The sequence below is a fragment of the Cryptotermes secundus genome, unplaced genomic scaffold (genome assembly GCF_002891405.2).
Source record: "Cryptotermes secundus unplaced genomic scaffold, Csec_1.0 scaffold58, whole genome shotgun sequence".
NCBI lineage: Eukaryota > Metazoa > Arthropoda > Insecta > Blattodea > Kalotermitidae > Cryptotermes > Cryptotermes secundus.
This window is the reverse complement of record NW_019734309.1, coordinates 314,756-338,025: the sequence shown is the minus strand read 5'-3', so window position 1 is coordinate 338,025 and position 23,270 is coordinate 314,756. Positions and strand designations below refer to the sequence as shown.

Below are 23,270 nucleotides of genomic sequence, written 5' to 3'. Positions count from 1 at the left end.
TGTGTGTGTGTGTATGTATGTATGTTGTCACAGTGGAGGCCGTAGTGTCGGAGGCAACTGGAACGCGAAATGATTTGCGTTGTAAATCTGACGTAAATTTCAGTCTCATTGGGTAATGCTTATTTAACGACGCTGCTAGTCGCTCACAGTATACAGGGCCGAATTGGATGTGGCCCAGGGTGAAATCCATCGACGATATATAATGCTGTATTCATAATCACAGGGATTCCAGAGCTAGGTAAATGTTGACCTACAGAATGACGCAGGTATTGAAGCTATCCCCTAAATATACGTTTTGTGTCGAGGGTGTACTGTATGTATTTTTTATGTTCTTTGGGTGGGGTGAGACTGAGTCTACTTGGTACGTCGGCCACTGATTGGCGTATTGTACCAGCCCCGGATGATGGATGATGTGTGGAGCGGTCGGTGGAATGAGAATTGGCAGGGGAAGCAGAAGTATTCGGAGGAAACCTGCCCCAGTGCCAGTTTATTCACCACAAATCCCATATGACCTATCCTGAAATCGAACCCGGGAAGCCTTGAACTATGGCACAGCCACCGTGAAGGTAGGTCGTAAAGAAGTTTAAGCAAAGCGTCGAGTGCTCCTCTGGAGCAGGCGCAGGCTTCTGTTTCCTGTTCTGGACTCGGTAGGCAAAATTTTCTTTTATGGTATGGCAGGCCAATGGATAACTGGTACTCCCCGTTTCAGGGTTCCGTATTTTCATTTCCAGTTACGGGGACTCCTCCGACGTGGGGATTCTCCCATCCCAAGGCCCCGCTGCAGCTATACAGCCAAGACGCGCATGCTCCGTTCGTGTGTCACGTGTAACATTTCAACCAACAATCCCAGTGTCCGAGCAATGGGAGGCATTACGCGCCTTACACCGCGCGAACACTGCGATAGGAATCGAACTTATGTCTCTTACCAAAATGTACGGTAGCCGCGGCTGTTAAAGCGATGTACATGTATGCCTCTACTGTATGTAAGTTAGTGTAGGAACAGAAGAAAAGCAAAATGTCACTCGCGCATGGAGCTGATTCCTTCTTGAGAAGCCGCCAGTTGTGCAGCTGCGCAAGAACTTCCCAGCATTTTATGGAACCTGAATGTTCATTACCATGTTCACAAGAGCCGTCTCCTGGTCCCCATCCTGAGCCAGATCAGTCCAGTCCATACCATCCCATTCTGTCTCTCAGGTCCATATTAATATTGTCCAACCACCTACGCCTTGTCTTCCCAGTGGTGGTTCCCCTTATCACCACGGCAAGGCGCGTCCTTAGGATGAGGATTGAGAGAAGCTGCGAATATATTGAATTAGCAGTCAATGACAGCTCACAAGGGATGGGCGTGGGGCTTTCAACTCCTCGCCTTAAAAAATAAGCTTGTTGCGAAAGATCACAAGAAGCAAAATGTCATGCTAATGAAAAGTTCAGCATAGAAAAGGTTAATGTGTTGATATGCATTTTCATGCTTTGTTCTCTCTGGTTGAATGCAGCTTAGTAATCTGTCGTAATAAGGGGGAACTGTTTTCCTCGCTCCGTATCAATGTTCACTTCCGCTCCTCAAGTTGCTCACGGCCTCAGGATGCGGTGGGGCCTATGTGCAGTGCGTTGCTGATGACGGCAGTTACATGAAGTGCTTATTCGTCACTGGCGCGCAGTTTTGAGGGTGCAAGGTACACTGAAGTTTTCCGTTACAGTTTACCAGAACCGTGGCTGTTTAGACGTCACTGTGTGTTTTGGAAGGATACCTGTATCTGTCACAACAGAAGTCAGGAGGGAAATGAGTTCCGAGGTTTTTCAGACCTGAGGTCCGGGGGCCAAGATACGATCGCCTTCCGAGTAGTGTGCCGATGTAGGGAGTCATATTTGGACAAACACACTTCAGCCTTGAAGATGGAGGCTGTGCGTTCCTCCGAAACATCAGTATCCGCCTTCAGAACAAGGCAGGAAATACTTTAATCAGGAACCAGTGTAGTTGTAATTTCCTGTCGCGCATAACAACTCAAGATCGCGGTGTTTTGGGACACTACTCTGTATTGTTTGAGGCCTTTGTACAAATATGTACGGGGTGAACACCCAGAACACCGTAATCTTCATGTTCGCCACCTTGAGAACTTCAAATACAGTGTTGGTAGTGTAGGTTAGCGTCCAGCGTGCGTTTAAAATCAAATTCCTGAAGTGCCCGTAATGATCTGCTAGCTCTAACCTTCAGTAAGATCTTTGCTTTATCCAGAAGTAATGTGAAGCGAGGGGGAATCAGTGTTGTCGTCTTCTTCATAACTGCTAACTCCGTAGTCTGGTAGGTAGTCGGCAAGTTTCCTTCTTCAGGAATGAAGTTGGCTATGGCACCGTATAGTACGTATATATTACTAACGATTCCAAGAAACATATTGTCTCCATATTCAGTTGAGAAATTTTGTGTTTATTCGGCAAACCGTGTAGTTTGGTAGATAGGTAGTCAGCAGTTTCAGAGGAACGTATGGATTTCATCTTTAGAGACGAAGTTGCTTATGGCACCGTGTAGTCTGGTAGTATTGAGATATCCGTCGTCATCTGCCTTTATACGTTTGTGGTTACCCAGTAGCAAATTGACCATGCCACGCGGTAGCGTATTTGGTTGAGGCACTATGCTACAAGCCGGAAGGTAACGGGTTCAAGTCCCGATGAGGTCATTGGATTTTTTCATTAACCTAATCCTTCCAGCCGCACTGTGGTCCCTTGAGTCGACTCAGTCATTAACAGAAGTGAGCACCAGGAATCTTGGTGGGGGGGAGGGGGTAAAGAACGGCCGGCGCATAAGGCTGTCATCTCACCGCCATCTGTGAACCGACTATCTAGAAAATGTGCAAGCCTCGACGTCTCACAACCCAGTGGGCCTTCACGGCCTGCTACAGGGATGGTTTTACATGTGTCTTTACAGAGTCAGTGTATGCGACCGGTAATGAAAGTGCATCTCCTTGTTAGTGCTGTTCGTGGCTATGTTGCAAGAGCGTCTTGGAACGTCTTCTGGCTGTAGATTTCGTGACGGAAGAAACAGCGTCGACATGTTCCAACGTAAGAGAAGCCTGCCTGCTAGTCTTGGCCCTAATAAAAAGTGAGTGCCCTTGGTCACACGGAGTGGCTGTTTCTTCTCGGGTCCGTGTTTTTGTGACTTGCCACTGGNGGGGGGGGGGGGGGCGGAAGTCGGGAAGTAGCGGGCAATCGCGTTGTCGGAGGCAGGTTGACACGTTGTGACTAACACCCAGATGACACCCTTCAGTCCATCTCAGTGAACCCGACCAAATCCCCTGATGACAACCTTCAGTCCATCTCAGTGAACCCGACCAAATCCCCTGATGACACCCTCCAGTCCATCTCATTGAGCCCGACCAGATCCACTGCGCATTCTGCTGATAGCGGCCAGGTCAAAAACACGGACTGTACACGATTGAACGTTTAACTACACTTTGCCCATACTGTATTTATGTGTTTCATATGATTCTCACAAAAAAAAAAGATTGTTTCCCTCAAACAGCATTAACCGGTTGGACTTTGTAGCGGAGACGTGATGTGTTTCCTGTGAGGTACGGGCTGAATTCTTGTATACTATTTGGAAGTGTATTTATGTGTTCCGTATGGTTCTCACAATAAACCGCGACCGTTTCCCCAGACAGAATTAACCGGTTGGGCTTTGTAGCGGAGACGTAATGTGTTTCCTGTGAGGTACGGGCTGAATTCTTATCTACTATTTGGAAGTGTATTTGTGTGTTCCATATGGTTCTCACAATAAACAGAATTAACCGGTTGGGCTATGTAGCGGTGACGTAACATGTTTCCTGTGAGGTACGAACTGAATTCTTATATATTTGTTTAGAAGTGTGTCTGTGTGTTCTGTATGATTCTCACAATAAACAGCGACTGTTTCCTCAAACAGCATTGACAGGTTGGGCTCTGTAGCGGAGTCGTAATGTGTTTCCTGTGAGGTACGGACCGAACATTTAAATATAATTTAGAAGAAAATCAGAAGGGTCGCGATGCAGTGGTAGTACTGACGCGAGGAATCTGGTTCGAATGGTGGACGGTTCAAATATTTTCCAGGGCATTTTGGATATCCAGACTTTTTTTGTTTTCCTCAGTCCAACGTCAAGGGACAGTACCTCGATTATGCCACTAACGTTTCCTTCCAAATCCTTTTCAGTTCACCTGTCCGACCACACTAGGTAGAGACAGCGTCATTAAATAGCGCCACACAAGAATCGCGGAAAGCTGGCAGTAGTATACCGATATGTGCAGTGGAAGGAGTATGGAAATGCACCTGTCGGTCATTGCTGTTCCAAGACGGTTAGCCAGAGTGCCCGTACCAGAGACTGTACTGTACAGTCAGCTAGTTTTTTTATTTTATTGCTAGTGGGGTGGGACTAAGTCCCTTGTACCGCGGCCATTTCTGGCCTATTGTACCAGCCCCAGATGGTAGGTGAGGGTGGTTGAGGAGCAAATGGTGGAATGAAAATTGGCAAGGGAAACCGAAGTACTAGGAGGAAACTTGCCCCGGCGCCACTTTGTTCACCACAAATCCCACTTGACCAGACCCAGGATCGAACCCGGGCCGCCGCGGTGGGAAGCCAGCTACTAACCGCTTGAGCTATGGCGCAGTCGTCAGCTAGCTTAATGCGCGTTTCAGTGCTTTCACCCCAAGCAGCGTGTGGTTTGTGTATCGCGGATGGCTGGCGACGAGGTGAGGTAACCGAATGTCAGAGGAAGTTGATTTTCCTGCTCCTGGCGCTGGGTTTCCCCGCTTGGGAATTGCGTGATAAGCCTTGCTGTTCTTGGGAGGATGTTCAGGAGTCTGGAGCAAGTTGCCGAACGATGAGCTGTACTGTTCGCTGGTTACTACGCGTACTGTGATCGAGTCGAGGAGGATGAAATGCGAAAGACTTGTAGCACGGGTGAGAGGAGAGAAATGAATAGGAAAGAGTCGCTTCTTGAGAAGGCTCCAGCCTCGCAGCTACTCAAGAACTTCCGAACGGTTTATGGAACCTGAAGGTCCATTCCCGTGTTCACAACAGCCTTCCACTGGTGTATATCATGAGCCAGATTAATCCAAACCATACCACCGCATCCTCAGACCCATTTTAATATTCACCTACCTATGTCTTGGTCTTCCTAGTTGTCTTTTTCCTTCTGGCTTCCCCACCAATATGCAGTATGCATTCCTCTTCTCAGTTAGTGCTACATGCCCTGCCCACCTCATCCTCCTTGACTTGATCATTCTAATTATACTTGGAGTTTAGAACAAGTTATGAAGCTCCTCATTGTGCCTCCTGTCACTATATTTCTCTTCGGTCCTAATATTCTCCTGAAACACCCTCAGTCTATGTTCCTTCCTTAATATCAGAGATCAAGTTTCACGCCCATACAGAACCACAGGCAAAATTATAGTTTTGTAAGGTTCTGGACTGAATGGTAGCAAACATTACCCGAGTCCAATCTCCTCTTAATTTACTCGTGAATCAAATTTTGATTCGTTACTGTCGTTCCCAAAAATCTGAATTGTGCCAATTTTTCGAAGCATCTGTTTCCTATCTTTGGTGACAAGACAGCAAGATATACTTAGTTCTCTCTACGTTTACTTGTAGACCAACCTCCTTACTAGCGTCAGTTAAAGCATCTCCTTGTGTTACACCATTTTTAGTGAAAACGTATCAGACAAATGTTTACCTATACTGACTTTGCCTTAGGTTTCATTTTGTCATGTTTTAATAAGCCTAACTAGTTTCATGTGAACTCCAGACGTGTATCGGAGAGTAATAGTAAACTGGAATAATGTTGCACAGGATGGGGACTATTGGTAGCCTGTTTCCACGGAATGTTGCGAATCACGCGAGTAACAGCACTCGTTGGTTTCCCGGCTGGTTACGTATTTGCGGCTGTTGTAGCCTCTGTGGCACCGCGAACTGACACATGGACGCCCCCTGTGTGCGACTGTTCCTGTCGTGCGCACGAAAAATCGGCCTTCTACGCACATTTCCGAGTCGGAGTGTGGCTAATGACATCAGATTCAACGACGGAACTTGATACCTGTAGCATAATTTTGAATAAGCTGATAGTCACTCGGGGGTCAAGATTTTCCCCCATTTTTCATAAATGCAAAGGTTCGTACCGTTTTCACAAGAGACACGTGACATTGGCACTAGGCTGCTAGCTGGACTGAGGCATCGGAGAATGAGTCTCCGCAACGTCCAGACCAGACCGGCTCTGGGGCCCACCCATCCTCCTTCCAACGGGTTCCGCGTACTCTTTCCCCGGTGGTGAAACGGCCGGAGCGTAAAGCGTACCAATCCCATCCATCGATTGCTGAATATGAGTGCAGGAATACAGCTGTAACATCAGCATTGTCACGTGACGGAGTGCGACTGTAGACGGGGTTTGGATTGCGCACTCACACAACTCGTAACGACAGGTGACTATAGCTCTAACGATAATTCACACACACTGCAGTTCACTACATCAAGTACGAACTCTCCTCAGTCTGCTGTATCTTCACCTGTTGTCGCCTGGTAACGGTTACCAACGCTGTAGCGTCCTCAACTTCTGTGTTTACGTCCTAGCTTTCAGCGTTTCCGCAAATGTATTTTTGATTTGTCATCGTCGTGGCAAATTGTTTGAAGTTTGGACTGCATTTTGGTAACGTGCTGTGGTATGCAGAATATTGCCAACTAACAGCTGTGTAAACAGGCGACAGTACAACAGCCGTTGTTAGGGAACAGCTCTGTGGACACGTCTCCCCGCAACGAGAGAACACGCAGTAATGTAATGGTCGTTCTCTGTGTGCTTCGTGCCGAGGCAATGTAACGGGGACTGGTAGAACCCAGTGTGGAGGCAGGTTCGAATACTTCCACCGTAGCTCTGCGAGTCTCAGGAGACGACGAGAAGGGAACCCACTGCCTGGGGGTATAACCGGGCCACCCTGTTCCCGTGGGAAATAAATACGGGGACCTGGCCCTCCAGGTTGTGGAGTCTCAAATTTGAGACAGTAAAATGTGTAAGACCGCGCCATAGCTCAAGCGGTTAGTCGCGGGCATCCCACCGCGGCGGCCCGGGTTCGATCCCGGGTCTGGTCAAGTGGGATTTGTGGTGGAGAAAGTGGCGCTGGGGCAGGTTTTCTCCGAGTACTTCGGTTTCCCCTTCCAATCTTCATTCCACCAATCGCTCCACAGTCACCCTCACGTATCATCTGGGGCTGGTACAATAGGTCAGAAGTGGGCGCAGTACAAGGGACTTAGTCCCACCCCACTAGCAATAAAAATATGTAATGAGTCCCGCGGGACTCTGACCTGAGAATGACTGCGCTGGCGAGAGCCAGCAGCAATTGTAAACGACAGACCTGTCCTCGTCATCCGGGATGTTACATAAGGACTATGAAAGCAAGTTTTCAGTTGAAAGAAAGAATGCTGGTCGTGAGTCTCAAGGGGCTTCTCGCCAGGGCTAACTGATTGGCGGTAAACCGCCAGTTGTGAAGTAAATCTGGCTTTGAGAGTTGTTGTTTTGAGATGTCAGAAGCCGGAGACAGTTCGGGAACCCAGATGAAGAGGAGCGTTTGCCGTTGGAGGCCGCTACCAAGCAACAGATTTTGAAGACTCTGTATGGTGTAGTGACAGTGATCTTTGGAGTGTGTATGTACTCAGTGAGACTGACGTAGTTAGTCGCACTTGGGTTCTGTAAGTATAAAATGAATCCTGTTAGCAACCTAACCCTCGCGTCTGTAGTCAACACGTGACAGTACACTCGGTATAACCTGAATTTCCTGCTGGACCAGTCTCCTTACTGGCATCTGACAAAGTTTCTGAGAGTTTCTGTTGGATATTTACGAGTGTATTCTGTCCCAGTATATTACCATCATCAGCTAGACGCTGACGGTGCAATCTTGCATTTGCTTCAAGGCAGAAGTATAGTTTTATGTATTCAATTCTTTTTTTATGTTTTTAGACAGACGAGGAGAGAAAAGTTTCTGGACTGAATGGTAGCAAGCATTAAACGAATTGGACAAAATTTTCAGATATGCTATTCTTCTCGTTTCAGCACCCATCCTGTAAGCAAGAAGCCTTCAGCTGCTTCGATCAATCGCTCGGAAAGCTACAAGGAGCGAGTGCATCAAAAGGTAAGGGAACTTGAAACTTTAGTGTACTCGTAAGTCTAAGCGAGGCAGTGTTTGTAGGTTCGGCGTTTCCAGGGAAACCAAATGGAAAATTGATCTTAGTTAAAGTGTGGGGGGGTATCTCCTTTGGCCGGTCAAGGTCATCACATTTTCGCTTATTGCTGAAGATAAATAAAAAATGGCCGATCACAGTTGCCGCGCGGTCTAAGCCATGAGCCGTCTTCCCTTGCTCGAACGCTGGAGTAGTGTGTTCAGATACCACTGAAGGCATAAATGTCTGTCTGTCAGGTAGCGGCCAGAGTCCAGCAAATGAACTGTAGAGCAATTGGCAAAGTTGTTTTTATGTTTAACTAATTAAGCACTACCACATGAAGGCGTATGGGGGAGTGGATATATGAATCCATGTTTCCTTGACCTCGGCACTAGTTGGAGGTGAGTGGTCAGCTTCAAGCCCCACTCCCGGTGAAAGCGCCCCCGAGTGACATTGTGTAGAAAGCTGAGTGAGCCTCAGACCCGGTTTGGACGACGTGAAGAAAATTCTTAACCCTATCCGGACTCAACGCCGACGTCCCGGTCGAGCCCGTAGCCGGTCACTACTATCGACTGAGCTATCCTGGCTCTCAACTTGCTAAAAGAAAAACGTTCCTGCATACTTCTGTTTTCGTGTAGTTACATTTGTTGGGTTCGGCTGACAGCGAGGTTAGCCTTGTACATCAATACTGGCATCTTATGGAATGACCTTGATAGGCCACAAGAAGTGTGCCTTACTATAATGCTCGTATTGATCTCTGCTAAATTGTTGGTGGGCTTCGCCAGCAGCGATTCTTGGTTCCGAGTCCCACGGGGCCCCTGGTCATATTTTGCTATCTAACCGCTCTGGGAGCCGTAATACGAATGCGTGTTAATAATTGAGGTTCTACCGCACGAAAACACACAGCATATCGGTTACAGAGAAATAACCTGTGTGTGTATTCCGAGAACTGTTATGAAGCCTCTCTGTAACAGGTGCTGTTTCCGCACAATCATGACGTCATGACGTAGGTTCCGGTTAAGCATTTTCGGTCAGTAGTTTTGCGACGCCAAGAGTCGTGAGTCCCGCGATCCCCGGTATCAAGAATGGCAGTGCTGGCAAGGACCAGCAGCAGTTTCACTTCGCCCAGAAGCTGTGGCCGGTGTCAGCAGCTCACAACTCACGAACTCCATACCAATAAACGTTTGGTTGTATTGCCGACCGATCCCATTTGATCCGATGGCGACGGGCAGTTCAGGTTCTGTATCGTTGGCGCCATCAGACGAGAGAACGAGTTACTGAAGGCGGAAATTGCAGTAACATCGGCTCAGTCGGTTAGAGTCGCTCTGATTGGCGATTTCGCTATAGGTTTTTTTTTGCATTCCCCGTGCTTAAGTTCGAATTTTGCTTAGAGTTCGTGATGTTTGCGTGCGAAGTAGGGAAACGTGTGGAAACAAGTTAATCTGGAATCAGAAAGTGATGGACTGAGCTAATGCTGTTGTCTACCGTTATACAGTATTTGGGGACGATTTCTCCCCCCCTCCTTTTTCCTTTTGCGCTACAGCCCAAGTTTGTGCCTTGGCCTACCTCCATGAAACTCCGTTTCACTTCGGTTTACTAGATCTTACGCATTCGGTAGGACTCCTTGGGCGGGTGACCAGCTCGTCGCAAGGCCTCTACCTGTAGACAAACACAAAGGCACACACACAGACACTAAACATCCATGTCCTAATTGGGATTCGAAGCCACGAACCCGGCTTCCGAGCGAGCGAAGACATGCAAGGCTTAGACCGTTCGGCTACCGTGACCGGCAGCATTTGTTCTTCTTCTCTTAGGAAAATGAAAATTCTGTCGCGTAATGCAAACTGGTGAAGAGATTTTACGAACCAAGTTTCTGTGAACTGGCGAACTCTTGTGAGCATTGTGATGAACCTTCCGCTTCTATAAAATGTTTGGGAAATCTTGAGTAGCTGCACAAGTGGCAGCTTCTCAAGAATGGCTCATCTCCATTGCAGCATCATGTTACAGATCACTTAGTCGCCTCAGACCTCTCCTACTTTTTTGGTGTGTGCACACTGCATATTGCAGCTCGGGAGACACTCGCATCCCCGGCTTAGGGGGAACGTTATTGTAATCATATCTATATTTGACATGTACGTTCTAATTAAAGGGGGCACTATGCTACAAGCCGGAAGGGCGCGGGTTCGAGTCCCGGTCAGGTCATTGCATTTTTAAATTAACCTAATCCATCCAGCCACACTATGGCCCAGGATTCGACCTAGCCTCTAACAGAAATGAGTACCAGGAACCCACAAAACCGTTAAGGGAATTGGTATAAAATTCATTTTCCTTGCGGATTAATGATATTTTCCCACTTCGGAGCATAGGGTTGATTTCTCAGATTTTTGGTCGTTTTACAAACGGTAGGACTCCCTGGCCGGGTGATCAGCTCTTCGCGAGATGAATAATATTAGCTCACTCTAAATGTACAGGGAGAAATACCAGCAAAATATGAATGCAACCCCAGTTCGGATTGAGGAATTCATATTGGTACCCTTTGTATGGGTGTGAAACCTGGTCGCATTAAGAGGAAAATATTTAATTTTTTTTAATTCGCTTATTGGTGGGTCGGGTCCAACTGGGTCCAGTTGATACAGCGGTCACTGATTGGCCTATTCTAGCCTGTCCCAGGTGATTATGATGATGGAGAATTTGGTGGAATGAAGATTTGCAGGGGAAACCGAAGTACTCGGAGAAAACCCGCCCCAGTGCAACTTAGTCCACCACAAATCCCTCTTGACAAGACCCGGGATCGAACCCGGGCCGCCGCAGTAGGACGCCAGCGACTAACCGCTTGAGCGGTGGCGCGGCCAAGAGGGAAACACAGTGAGGGCTGACATGCCATGCCATGTGGTGTGGTAGAAATGGTGGGCCACAAAATTGTCGTGATTTGAAGGCGTTGACAATGTAATTAAAGGAGGAGGAGCAAGTGAAGGGGGGGGGGTTAAAACAGCGGGCTATGTACCGTTCCGGATATTACGAGGGATAAGCTGTAGTACACAGGAATTCAGAAATGTTAGCATCTGGTGTACCTATAGAGACGATAACATATTCTTCAACCCTTTAAATCCCATTGGTCGCTATGTGCACCACTTGCTTTAACTCGGGGTTCTACTAACGCTTATATTTGTGCGTACCATATGATTCTCACAATAAACAGAGCCTGTTTCCCCGAACAGCGTTAACCGGTTGGGCTTTGTAGCGGAGACGTAATGTGTTTCCTGTGAGGTGCGAACTGAATTCTTATATATTATTTCGAAGTGTATCTGTGTGTTCCGTATGCCTCTCCTTTAAACAGCGACTGTTTCCCCAAACAACATTAACCGGTTGGGCTTTGTAGCGGAGATGTAACGTGTTTCCTGTGAGGTCTGGATAGAATTTTATAAGTGTTAGACAAACCACAGCTTCCTGAAAAAGACATGTAGAAACACACACGTAAACGTTAAAATAAAGCAACAGCACAGATAGTGTCTGATGTTAGGGTTCGCGCTTTCAATGCCGTACTGCTGGCTAGAAATCAGTTTGCATCCGGAAGATCCAGCGACCGGCCAACTCGACCAAGATTTTCCGTAGTTTTCTTCGGTCCTAGAGCAAATGCTGCGTTGGTACCCAAATTCCACGTTGCACTGCATGACTCACATGCAGCCCTTTCATTGGTAACATCAAAATTTCACCCTAATATAGTCCTCCCAACGTTAGCAAAAAATTTTACTATATTGCACCCCTTCCAGCGTCATAAAATATGTAATATATTTAAAAAACCCGATTATATGTACCCCTACTGGAAGGACAAGCGTGCACTGCCTGGGAGCCTTAAAAATCGGAGATATAGCTTCTTACACCCCCCCCCTAATATAGTGTGTCTCACTACCACCCTCCACTTCTTCAGTTGAGAGCTTCCTGGAAGCCAGAGTGGTCTTTGTGTCTCTCTTGTCGTTGCTTGGTAGGGGCTCGGTTAAAAGAATTTTACGCGTCAGTTTATATGCGGTCCGTGTATGTCAGAGGAAAGCAGGCTATTCTTCCCAGAACTATTTGATTATATTATGTAGAAGTGGTCCAGTCTTTGATGTGTTAATGTGTTACCTTCAATGAGCGTGTGTGATGTACGCTGTAACATTGCCTGTACTGTCGTTTTGAACTTAATACTTTCTGGTTGTGCGTTGGTTTGCTAACTGCAGAATGTACCAGTAGCTTCTTGTGCCTATCGAGACGTCCGTTTGTATGCTGTACGAGGGAGTCGAAACAGAAGTGAATATGTCTGTTCCACACATCGCAATACCAAACAGAATGTCAGGCTGACGCTCTCATCTCNCCCCCCCAATTTGTGTTACCCGAGTAGTCTGACCTTAGGCCATGTATTTTGGTACTGACAAGCAAGCACGCCCCGGCCGAAGAACAGATATTATTGATAATGGAATTATAACAAGAATTTCCAGGTAGCTCTGTTCGCCCCCTTTCACTACATTCTGAGTATTTGATATGACGCGGATAGCATAGAAAACGCCGCGCCGAACAGCTGTATTCCCACCTATTTTTTATTCGGGGTGATTATGTGGTCACGTTGCTGTGTACCCGCCCCCGTTCTTCCGTTTTGTATGCGGTACGTGTCCTATCGACGGCAAATAGGCGATTGGTTCTTCCCAGAAGCTTCTGTTGATGATATGTTCTCTTATTCCACGCGACTGATTTCTCAGTCAGTTAATCAATCCTGTTGTCCAGTTGTGTCAGTAGCGCAGTGGCGACGCGACTGGGTTCGTGGGACTCACCGAGGCCCCTGACTAGGATCCCGGTTCGCATTGATCGCCTTCCGACTCCTGTGAGCGTACGGTTTCCCGCCCTTCGCCCAGCTGCAGTGTCCACTTGAACCACAGCAAACAGAACACGTAGAGGCACAACCTCACGGTTGCGCTGGTTGCCACTGTCTCATTGGTGAATTGTAAAGGATTTGGAAGGAAGCGGCCGTGACCTGATCGAGGTCCTATCCCGTCATTTGCCTGGAGGGACAGCAAGACAACTAAATACGTCAGCAAGGCCGGTGTCCTGGTAGAGATTCGAACACGCGTCTTCAGCTTTACTGATACAGGAATCTGCTGGCTATCAAGTTTAAAGACAAACCGGTTAATGTTGTTTAGGGGAACAGTCGCTATTTATTGTGAGAACCATACGGAACACACAACTGAAGGGGGCGAGAGGGGGGGGGGAAATGGTGAGGTAGGGTGAGACTCCTGTCGGGCGGGAGCAAGAAACTATATTTCCCGTTTTGAAGGTACCCAGGCAGTGCCCGCTCGTCCTTCTGGTAGAGGTAATGCATATGATTGGAATTATATTTTTATGTGACGCTGGAAGGGCAGCATTATAGTGAAATTTGATCTGATATTTTGAGGACTACATTATGGTGAAAATTTGACGTTCTCTTTGGAATGGCGATATGTGAAGGAAGCGGTTCATCATGGAATTTGGGATCCTGCTTAGCATTTGCTCTAGGACCGAGGAGTTGGCCGGTCGCAGGACCTTCCGGATGCAAACTGACTTCTAGCCAGCAGTCCGGCTTTAAATACGCGAACTCTAAAGTTAGTCCCTGTCTGGCTGTTGCTTTGTTTGAAAGGAATTTACATGTTTGTTTTTACGGATTTTTTAGCCAGTTCTATGAGGGTTGGAACTTTAATAGTGGCAACACTGCTGTAGAAACGCCATGCAACGGAACCAAATAAAGTCGCTTATACCACACGTTAGTTACATACCTACTTTACCTCAGAGCAAATGGACTCTCCCTTCACACATCACGCACATGCGCAGTGACGAGAAGAACATGGCCTCGTGTTAGTTGGCGGTCTAATGTAGTGTTGTCACGATGTTTTCGAAACAGGAACAACGTAGTTGGATAAAGATTGAATGTGCCAGAGGCCGTACAGCACGACAGTGTCATCAAGGTCTTCAAGAGGCTTGCGGGGAATCTGCGTTGCCTTACAGAACAGTGGAAAGTTGGGTAAAAGCCTTCAACGAGGGACGCCAAAATGTTGCAGACATGCGTCGGCCAGGTCATCCTATTGTCAGTGAAGAAGAAGTGCATGCTCTTTCCGCGTTACTGGAGAGTGATCGACGCCATACGATTCGTGAGCTGGCCCGAGAGACAGGATTAGCGCATACGGCTGTGCTTCACATTCTGAAGGAACGCCTGGGCATGAGAAAAACTGCATCACGATGGGTTCCGCATGATTTGACGGAAATGCAGAAATGGCAATCTGTTGTTACTGATTTGTTCGATCGATTGGGCTGGGAAGTGCTATACCGTCCACCATACTCCCCGGACTTAGCCCTTGTGACTTCGACTTGATTCCTAAGATGAAGGAACCACTTCGTGGCATTCGCTTCAGAACTGTTCCAGAGATTCTTCAGGCAGTAGACCGCTCCATTCGAACTATCAACACAACAGGCGCTGCTAAAGGTATCCTACGACTTCCACATCGCTGGCAACGGGTTGTACACAACGCTGGTGACTACATTGAAGGACAGTAAAACTTCGAAACATGCATCTATGTTGTATCAGTTGGAAATAAATAGTTGCCAGTGTTAAAGTTCCAGCCATCATATGTGGATACGCACATGCATGCAAACATACATATTTGTGATGATTTAAGCATTGGTGAATTTAAATGTATCCTTACTCTAACCATTCGTCACCGTTTTTTATGTTCTTCTGTCTTAATTTTTTTCATCCTGTTACTGTATATAGTATTTAAGGTACGACTAATAAATACAGCTGTATTGAATATTTTTTTTTATTCTGTTTTGTTGTATGTACCGACAACATATTTGCATTGAAGACGCCACAATCAACTGATACTCATGAATATATAAACAAACGAAGCTGTCCCTGTAACAGGCCGTGAAGGCCCATAGGTTTGTGAGCCGTCGAGTCTCCCACATTTTTTCTAAACAATCGGTTCACAGATGGCGGTGAGGTTGTCAGCCTTACGCGCCGTTCGCCCCTTTACCCACAGTAAGATTCTTGGTACTTATTTCTGTTAGATGCTGAGTCGACCCCAGTTCCATAGTTCATCTGGTCTGGAACTCGCGACCTTCCGGCTTTTAGCATAGTGTCACAACCAACTACGCCGCCGCGCTTAGATAATTCAGTAACGACTTTGCTTATGCCTGTGCATGTCTCGGTACTTGCGTTGCGGGGGGCGGCTGTTTTCCACGTACGTTGCCCCACCCCCACCCAGACAACCACGTGCAGCGGTTTCATTGCCTTGTAAGGTCAACTCATTGTAAGCAAGTGGAACGAGAGTTTCACAAAAACTCGGCGCGGGTGAGGGCGAATAGAACTGCGTTTGCGCACTGCGACCAGTCCCTGCAACTATTGCAGTTTCTCCATGTGGCAGGAATTATGAGCGGTGTTAGTGACCTCTGGCAAGAATAGCACTTTGCAGTGACTAGTTGCCCCCGTTCTGACTGAGAACATTGTTAGTAATTTGTGGGATTTGGCCGTCAACACAACAATAAAAGTAAGAATAAAAATAAACCAATCAAACTGCTCACACTGGTTTCATTTGATAGTTGCTACATGTTTCCGCCCGCATATGGGACCCACATCAGTGCTACTCATCACGATAACAATACATGCAGCCGCCACGAGGTTTCAAGAATTTGTCTTATTTTAAAAGTTTCCAAATTTAAAACTATTACATTTTGTCTTGACGTTCAATGTAAAATCCTGTGTTGTTTCTGCCCCCCATTTCAGGTTGTCCTTCGCCCAGGGTTCGCTGTTATGCTGTCTTGAAATAAATTGCCACGTTATTAATTGTTATTATTTGTCAGCGGCAAATGTGTTTAGCTGAGGCCTTGCAGCCACAGACAGCTACATACTTTCTGTGACGTCACCCTTTACTTTTCTAGTTATATTGAGCGCCGTGTATCTCTGTTACTTACTCATGGAGCTGAGCCCTTCTGGAGGAGCCGCCAATTATGCAGCTACTCAAGAATTTTATGGAACCCGAATGTTCATTACCGTGTTCACGAGAGCCCTCCACTGGTCCATATTCTGAGCCAGATCTCTCTAAGATCCTTTCTAATATTGTCCACCCACCTACAACTTGGACATCCCTGTGGTCTCTTTCCTTCTGACTTTCCCACCAATATCCTGTATGCATTCCTCGTCTCCCCCATTCGTGCTACATAACTTGCCCACCTCTTACTCCTTGACTTGATTATTCTAATTATACTTGGAAAAGAGTACATGTTATGAAGCTCCTCATTATGCAGTTTTCTCCAACCTCCTGTCACTTCATCCCTATTCAGTCCAAATATTTTCCTCAACACCCTGTTCTCAAACACCCTCAGTCTATGTCGTGTATCTTTGTTAGGCATCAGATTCTTACATAGTCTTCTGAGATGTTATACCAGTGTAATCCGACAAATTCACCGACGTTTCGGAGGAACGTAACTGCCCACCCATGTTAAGCAAGCAGAACAGATAGCATTTTCCCTCCCTCGTTCGCTTGTTTCTCAGATCCTTAACACCGAAGATGCAAAGAGTACATTTCTTCGAAGGGTCGGTGAACTTGTGCTGGAGTACATGACCTCACATCCCGGGCGACAGTAAGCACCCTTGTACTGTTTCCTGTTTTTAACATTTATTCTTTCTTTTCAGCGTCAGTTGAGGGAGCGACGTAAAACTAGCGATCCGAATTTGTCGAAAACAAAGTAAGTACCTCTCCAGTTTACACATCATTGCCCTCTATACGCACCTGTCCGAAATATCTCTGAGGTTGCGTCATGATAACCACCGTCATTACAAAGTTATGAGATCCTTTTTTTTTTCGCCATACCAGAAATCCCATTGAACACACAATTTTTTTTAATGAGGTTACCTATCGAAGTTAAGACCTGCCTTCATAAATGTCTTGGACACGCAGTGTATATTCGTATTGAAGCAACGGAAAGATGTCCCTGCACACCCCTCTCTTAACAGCTTCCCCTCCATCGTACAACCGTTTGTACGTCAGCTGACAACAAGTGCTTTGTTCTCGTTGGTGTTATTCAGTGGAGTTAAACAGTAAGCACCCATAGGACCACTTTCCGTGGCCTCAGTATGCGTCCACCGTCTCATTAATTAGTCTGTTAGGAACTGGTTCGCATCTCTTCTGGTCACTTTCTTGTTCTTGGAATCTTTGTGGTTTGAGAACTGTGGCTGGATTTCGTGCTGAAATCTGCCCATATGGGATCGTTGAGTAGCGCACATCTCCCCGTAAGATTTTTTGTGATGTAAGGAAGAAGCTGAAATTCGGTTTAAGCAACGCGCCATGAACACAGCTCCACGCGTTTTGGCCTCGGATGCGGAAGGAGGTGATGGCAGCTTAACGCCTTTGCCGATTTACCCCCTGGGATAGAGCCTCCTGTGCCGATTGAATGCGCGGTGGATGCGCCGCAGAGCTGTTGGACACTGTGCAGAAGACTGCAGTGTCTTCTTTGATTCAGACCATAGTCAAGTCATACCGACTGAGCCATCCCGGCTTTCTTGGCTGTAGTTGGCAGGTTTGGTCATAACAGCTGCAAGAGAAATAGCAAAATCTAAGTTAGATTTACTGGGAGAACATGAGGTCAGATGGAACAGAGGTGGCACCGAACCAGAAGGCTGTTATACATTCTTTGTGAGAAGGGGAATGAGAATCATGAACTAGGTACAGGTACTGAGAGGCCTCTGATGTGATGCCCCAACAGAGGATGCTAAGGGCAGCTTCTGTGAGCAATTAGAGCTTGCATTCAGTAAATTCCATGCCACAAGAAGGTTTTTTTTAGGAGATTTCAATGCCAGAGTAGGTAGAGAAGACATTCTAAACAAAAATTAGGAGCGAGATTTTTATGAAGTTAGTAATGATGATGGAGTTAAAGTAGTCGCATCCGAAATTTAATTCTTACTACAACGTTTCATACATTGTTAACATTAATACGAGGGGTGCCCAAAAACCTGGAATTTGTTTCCAGAATGCGGGGCGCTTGTAGTACAGGCTTCCGCCGCTAGGTGATTGTTTGCAGCACCTTCCTGAATCAGTATGCCGGCTGGCGTCGTCAGAGAAGTTTGCGTTACTGTTTGGTGAATTTTTTTACAAGTGACTTTTATAATTCGTCTGTTTTTAATGACTGATTCACACGAACATGCTGCTATGAAGTTTTGTTTGCTTTGGGGGAGAACAGCAGCCGAAACGCTAGTTATGCTACAAGCAGCCTACATTGAAGCCGCCGTGAGTAAAACACAAATTTACGAATGGTTCTCCAGTTTCAAACGCCGTGAAGTGTCAGCTGATGATCAACCTCGAAGTGGACGTTCTTCGATCGTCCGAAGCAATGAAAACGTTATAAAAATTCGTCAAATCATTCTGGAAGATCGTCGGCTGACGATTTACCAGCTCGTGGAGCTTACTGGGATCGCATGGAATTCCTGTCAGCGAGTTTCAACGGTAGAATTGCACATGAAACGGCGTGCAGTGAAATTCGTGCCTCATCTGCTCACCCCTGATCAGAGAGACAATCGCCTGGCCACATGCCGTGCTTTGAAGGAGCACTTGGAAACCGACCCTGATTTGTTTTCCAAGGTCATAACTGGAGATGAATTTGTTGCTACGGTTACGATCCCGAAACAAAGCAGCAATCCAGCCAGTGGTAAGGTCCCAATTCTCCACGTCCCAGAAAAGCACGACAAGTGAAGTCAAATGTGAAAACGATGCTCATTTTCTTCTTCGATTCCAAGGGCGTCGTGCTTTAAGAGTTTGTACCCCAGGGTCAGACAGTCAACCAGAATTATTTCGAAGTTCTGTAAAGGTTGCTTAACAGTTTAAGGAGAAAACGTCCCGATTTGTGTTAAACTGGTGAATGGTTCTTTCATCATGACAACGCGCATGCCCACACAGGAGTCTGCAGCGATTTTTGACCAGAAATGGCATGACACCCTTGCCTCACCCCCGTACTCACCCGATCTTCCCCCGGGTGACTTTTTTTATTTCCTCGGATGAAAAGAGACTTCAAGGGAAAACGTTTTGCTGACGTTGAAGACTTGAAGTAAAAAAACAAATTCCGGTTTTTTTGGGGTCCCCCTTCGTAAACTTACTTTAAACTCCCTGGATGTAAAGACTCACAATGAAATCGACCATATTTTGTTAGATAGGAGACGGCACTCAAGTATACTTGATGTCCGAGCGATCAGGGCAGCAGATTGTGATACTGACCACTACCTGGCAGTGACAGAAGGTAGGGAAAGACTGGCAGTGAGTAAACAAGCAACGCATATGGTCAGTATGGAGAGGTTGAATCTCAAGAAATGAAACGAAGTAGAAGGTAAGGAGCAGTATTGTGTTGAAATCTCAGATAGGTTCGCATCTTTGGAAAAGTTAAAGACGCTGAGGTAGATATTAATGGAGTTTTGGAAACTGTTAGAATATCAGGGTTTCTGCCAAAGAGAGTCAAGGTTATGAATTGAAGAAGCGTAAACCATGTTTCGACGAAAGCTGGTCATAACAGGAATCTGCCACTGTGGAACGATTTGGAAAGTGGGGGAGGCATTGATATTTTCGCTTTCGTCATCCGGGCTGTACAGCATAGAATGAAATGGAGGACTGATGAATTGCACGGGATTGGGAAGGAAATGACCATGGCTTAATTCACACAATTTCCTACAGGGGTTGGGGAAATCCACGAAAACACTCTGTCATATTATGCGTTGTTTCGGCCCAAATTCGAACTGAGCTGCCCCCGGATACATGTCTAGAACGTTTCCGCAAAACTAACCACCTCGCTGGAGACCTTTGAGAGACTCGCGTGTCGCGGGTTGCGTTTCGAGATGGCCTTCACCCAGGAAGTGTCACGTTAACTCAGTAGGTCGGTTACCGCAACCGCAACTTCCGAGAATTGTTATCAACCTGAGTTGAACACGTGGAACTGAATGGAGCAACGCAATTGCAAGGCAACTCGTGGCAGACTAAGGAAGTCAACTCCCAGGCAGCTGAGCAAACCGGTCTTCTCACAGTTGCGTTGCAACGTACTGCCCTGGTTTCAGCTGTTCTAAACGCGCTTCAGTGATTCGTTTGATTCTTGAGATGGCACGAAAGGTTGACGAAGCTGTTTTGTTTTTGTGCAGTTAATTGAGCAAGAGCCTGGCATATATGACAAACGCCACCCAGACTATGCTAGACGGGACAAAACAGATTGGGCTTAGGAAAGAATTTCTCACGAGACGAAGGAGTCTGGATCCACGTTATTTCCAAACAATATAAGCTCCTCAGTTTATATTGTTACAGAAGAAGAAATGCACCAAATATTTTATAATCCAAATATTGCATTTAAGCATCCTATTGCATTAATATATCGTTTATTTCACATATATTTCCGTCTCAAATGCAACTTATTTTCTAGTCTCTCTTCCTCCACATTACATGTTTCGGCTATGTACGACCATCATCAGGTGTCTTCTATCCTGCTAGCATTGTTGCACTGTATGTCAGAATTTCATATCACGTCTGAAAGCGATATATCCTAATTAAATTGTCCTGAATTAAATTAAATTAATTAAAATCCCAGTGTTTTGCATGTGGTCGTCACTCTCTCTTCTCACGCCGTATCAACCACCGCCAAATTATGACAGATCCAGTATTATTTGACGTTGCAGAAGATAAGTGCACGAAATTAAATTACAATCAAGTAGTAGGCCGGACGAACACGCCCACTTGAGAAGACGTGAGCAACTGATCAAACAGAAGTTTCCCCAGAGTTCGCATGCTGATCGTGAAATCAGTTGCTTGCCTCAAATCGTTGACGTTTCTAGGAAGTTGCGGTTGCATTGCAGTTGACAGTTTCTTTATGGCGCCTTCGCCCTCAGAGTGGATGATGCTTGGGCCGAGTGAGGTGACAGTCCCGGCAAATTACGGGAGTGGGGGGAGGCTTGCCGCACCTGCGCGGAGTGCACTACCAGAACCGCACGTCCCCGGCCGGCAGACGTCAGTTTGAGGTTAGTGGCGCATGCGGTTGGATTCTATTCCTCGCGACGCGAACTGCAAGATGTGTTGGGCCTATCATGTGATTGTTATCGATAAAGTGTGAAGTAAGCGTGGCTGTTTTGGTTCGAATGATTGATCAGATTAATGGGCGCAATGCGCCCATTTGGCTCCGATGGTTCAGTCGGACGTAAGTGACGACAGTTCCGTCCCTGAGCTGGTAACAACGGCATGGAGGCCAAGGTTACAAGAAATCAGTCGACTGCTACACGACCAACATTTTCAGTGCAGGCGGTTGACCCTCGGAGGTGTTATTCGGAGAGGTAACGGATTAAGCATTTGATTCAAGTTGTGTGTGCTGGCAGACACCCGACAGAGCACAGTTGTGTCTTACCATCTGCTGTAACATTAGAAACACGCAGAATTTTACCGTCACTACGTGTTCATGTGCATTTCAGAGTAAGCAACATAACCAATTGCACCGTATAATGGAGACGAAATTTGTTCCCTTTATGGTAAAATGTAAAGCTATCCCTGTAACAGACCGTGGAGGCCTCTAGAGTTGTGAGACATTAAGGCTTCCAAATTTTTTCTAGACACTCGGCTCACAAATGGCGGTGAGGTTGTCAGCCTTACCCACCGGCCGTCCCTTTACCCCCAGGAAGTTTCCTGGTACTCATTTCTGTCAGAGGCAGAGTGGACCTCAGGGCCATAGTGCGGCTGGAAGGATTAAGTGAGTTGAAAAAATTCAGGGACCTCATCGGGAATCGGACCCGCGACTCTCCAGCTTGTAGCATAGTGCCTAAACCAATTACGCCACCGCGTGACCCCTCCCTATGAGGTAGGAACTATTTCGTAATATAATAAATATCTTAACGTGGCGCCGTCCGACTTTACGTGTAACCTCCCGCATATGAGAATGTCGCCCAGAGATAGCTCTTGCCAGTTTACCCGCAAAAGCTGTTAATGTTAATATCAGCACTGCGACCCAACGCAGCGCGAATAACCTAAAGAGCCCACTTCCCAACGATTTACCTTACCTCCAACTTACCGGTTGGTCTCCTGTCTTTATTCTTAACACGTAAACTGATTATGTATGTGACGCCGTAGCGTAGTTTGTTGAGGCACTATGCTACAAACCGGAAAGTCGCGGGTTCGATTCCCGATGTGGTAATTGGATTTCTTTTTCGATTGACGTAATCCTTCAGCCGCACTATGGTCCTGGGGTCGGCTCAGCCTCTAACAGAAATGAGTAACAGGAATCTTTTTTGGGGAGGGGGTAAAGAGCGGCAGGCGCGTAAAGCTGACCTCATCGCCATCTGTGAGCTGATTGTCAAGAGAAAATGTGGGAGCCTCGACGTCTCACAACCCTGCGGGCCTCCACAGCCTGTTACAGGGATAATTTTAACTGTGTTTTATTTGTTGTCCCTCCACTACCGCCTCACCCCCACCATGGGAACATATGCCGCTCTCGTCGGGAGACGTGAGTGCAGTTGTGGCCGGCTAACGGTTGTGCTCTGTCCGTGCACCCAAGTCTGTCCATAAACACGCGTTTGATCATATAAAGTCTCATTTCTTGTCTGTCCCAGGAAATGGCTTTAACGCCGTCAGTAATGAACCGTAAACTTTTCACTGTGGGTCTTCTCATTACATTCATTGATTCTAATTCGGTTTTATGCCGTCCCTATTTGCTGGCGCCACAAGTCACGAGCTCAGTGTGTGCAGTTACTAGACAACTCAGGAATTGGAATTCGATTCCCTACAGGGGCAAGATGTCTGCCTTCCATACTGGCTCTGGGGCTCACCTGGTGTGTGTAACGGGGTAGTACTGCCGGGACAAGATATCTGCCTTCCATACCGGCTCTGGGGCTCACGCGGTGTGTGTAACTGGGGGTGACACCGTCGGGACAAGATATCTGCCTTCCATACCGGCTCTGGGGCTCACCCGGTGAGTGTAACTGGGGGTAATACTGTCGGGACAAGATATCTGCCTTCCATACCGGCTCTGGGGCTCACCTGGTGTGTGTAACTGGGGGTAATACTGCCGGGACAAGATATCTGCCTTCCATACCGGCTCTGG

The 23,270-nt window shown here is 46.8% G+C and overlaps 1 protein-coding gene across 7 annotated transcripts in view; it reads left to right on the top strand.

Moving 5' to 3' along the window:
• Positions 1-23,270, top strand: part of LOC111868402 (rho guanine nucleotide exchange factor 12) — a 443,237-nt gene that overhangs the window by 293,200 nt on the left and 126,767 nt on the right. For all 7 annotated transcript variants that reach the window (XM_023859003.2, XM_023859000.2, XM_023859001.2 and 4 more), the window contains 2 exons: positions 8,059-8,137; positions 16,858-16,910. In XM_023859003.2, the coding sequence (XP_023714771.1) occupies positions 8,059-8,137; positions 16,858-16,910 (132 nt within the window). The remainder of the gene's footprint in view (positions 1-8,058; positions 8,138-16,857; positions 16,911-23,270) is intronic.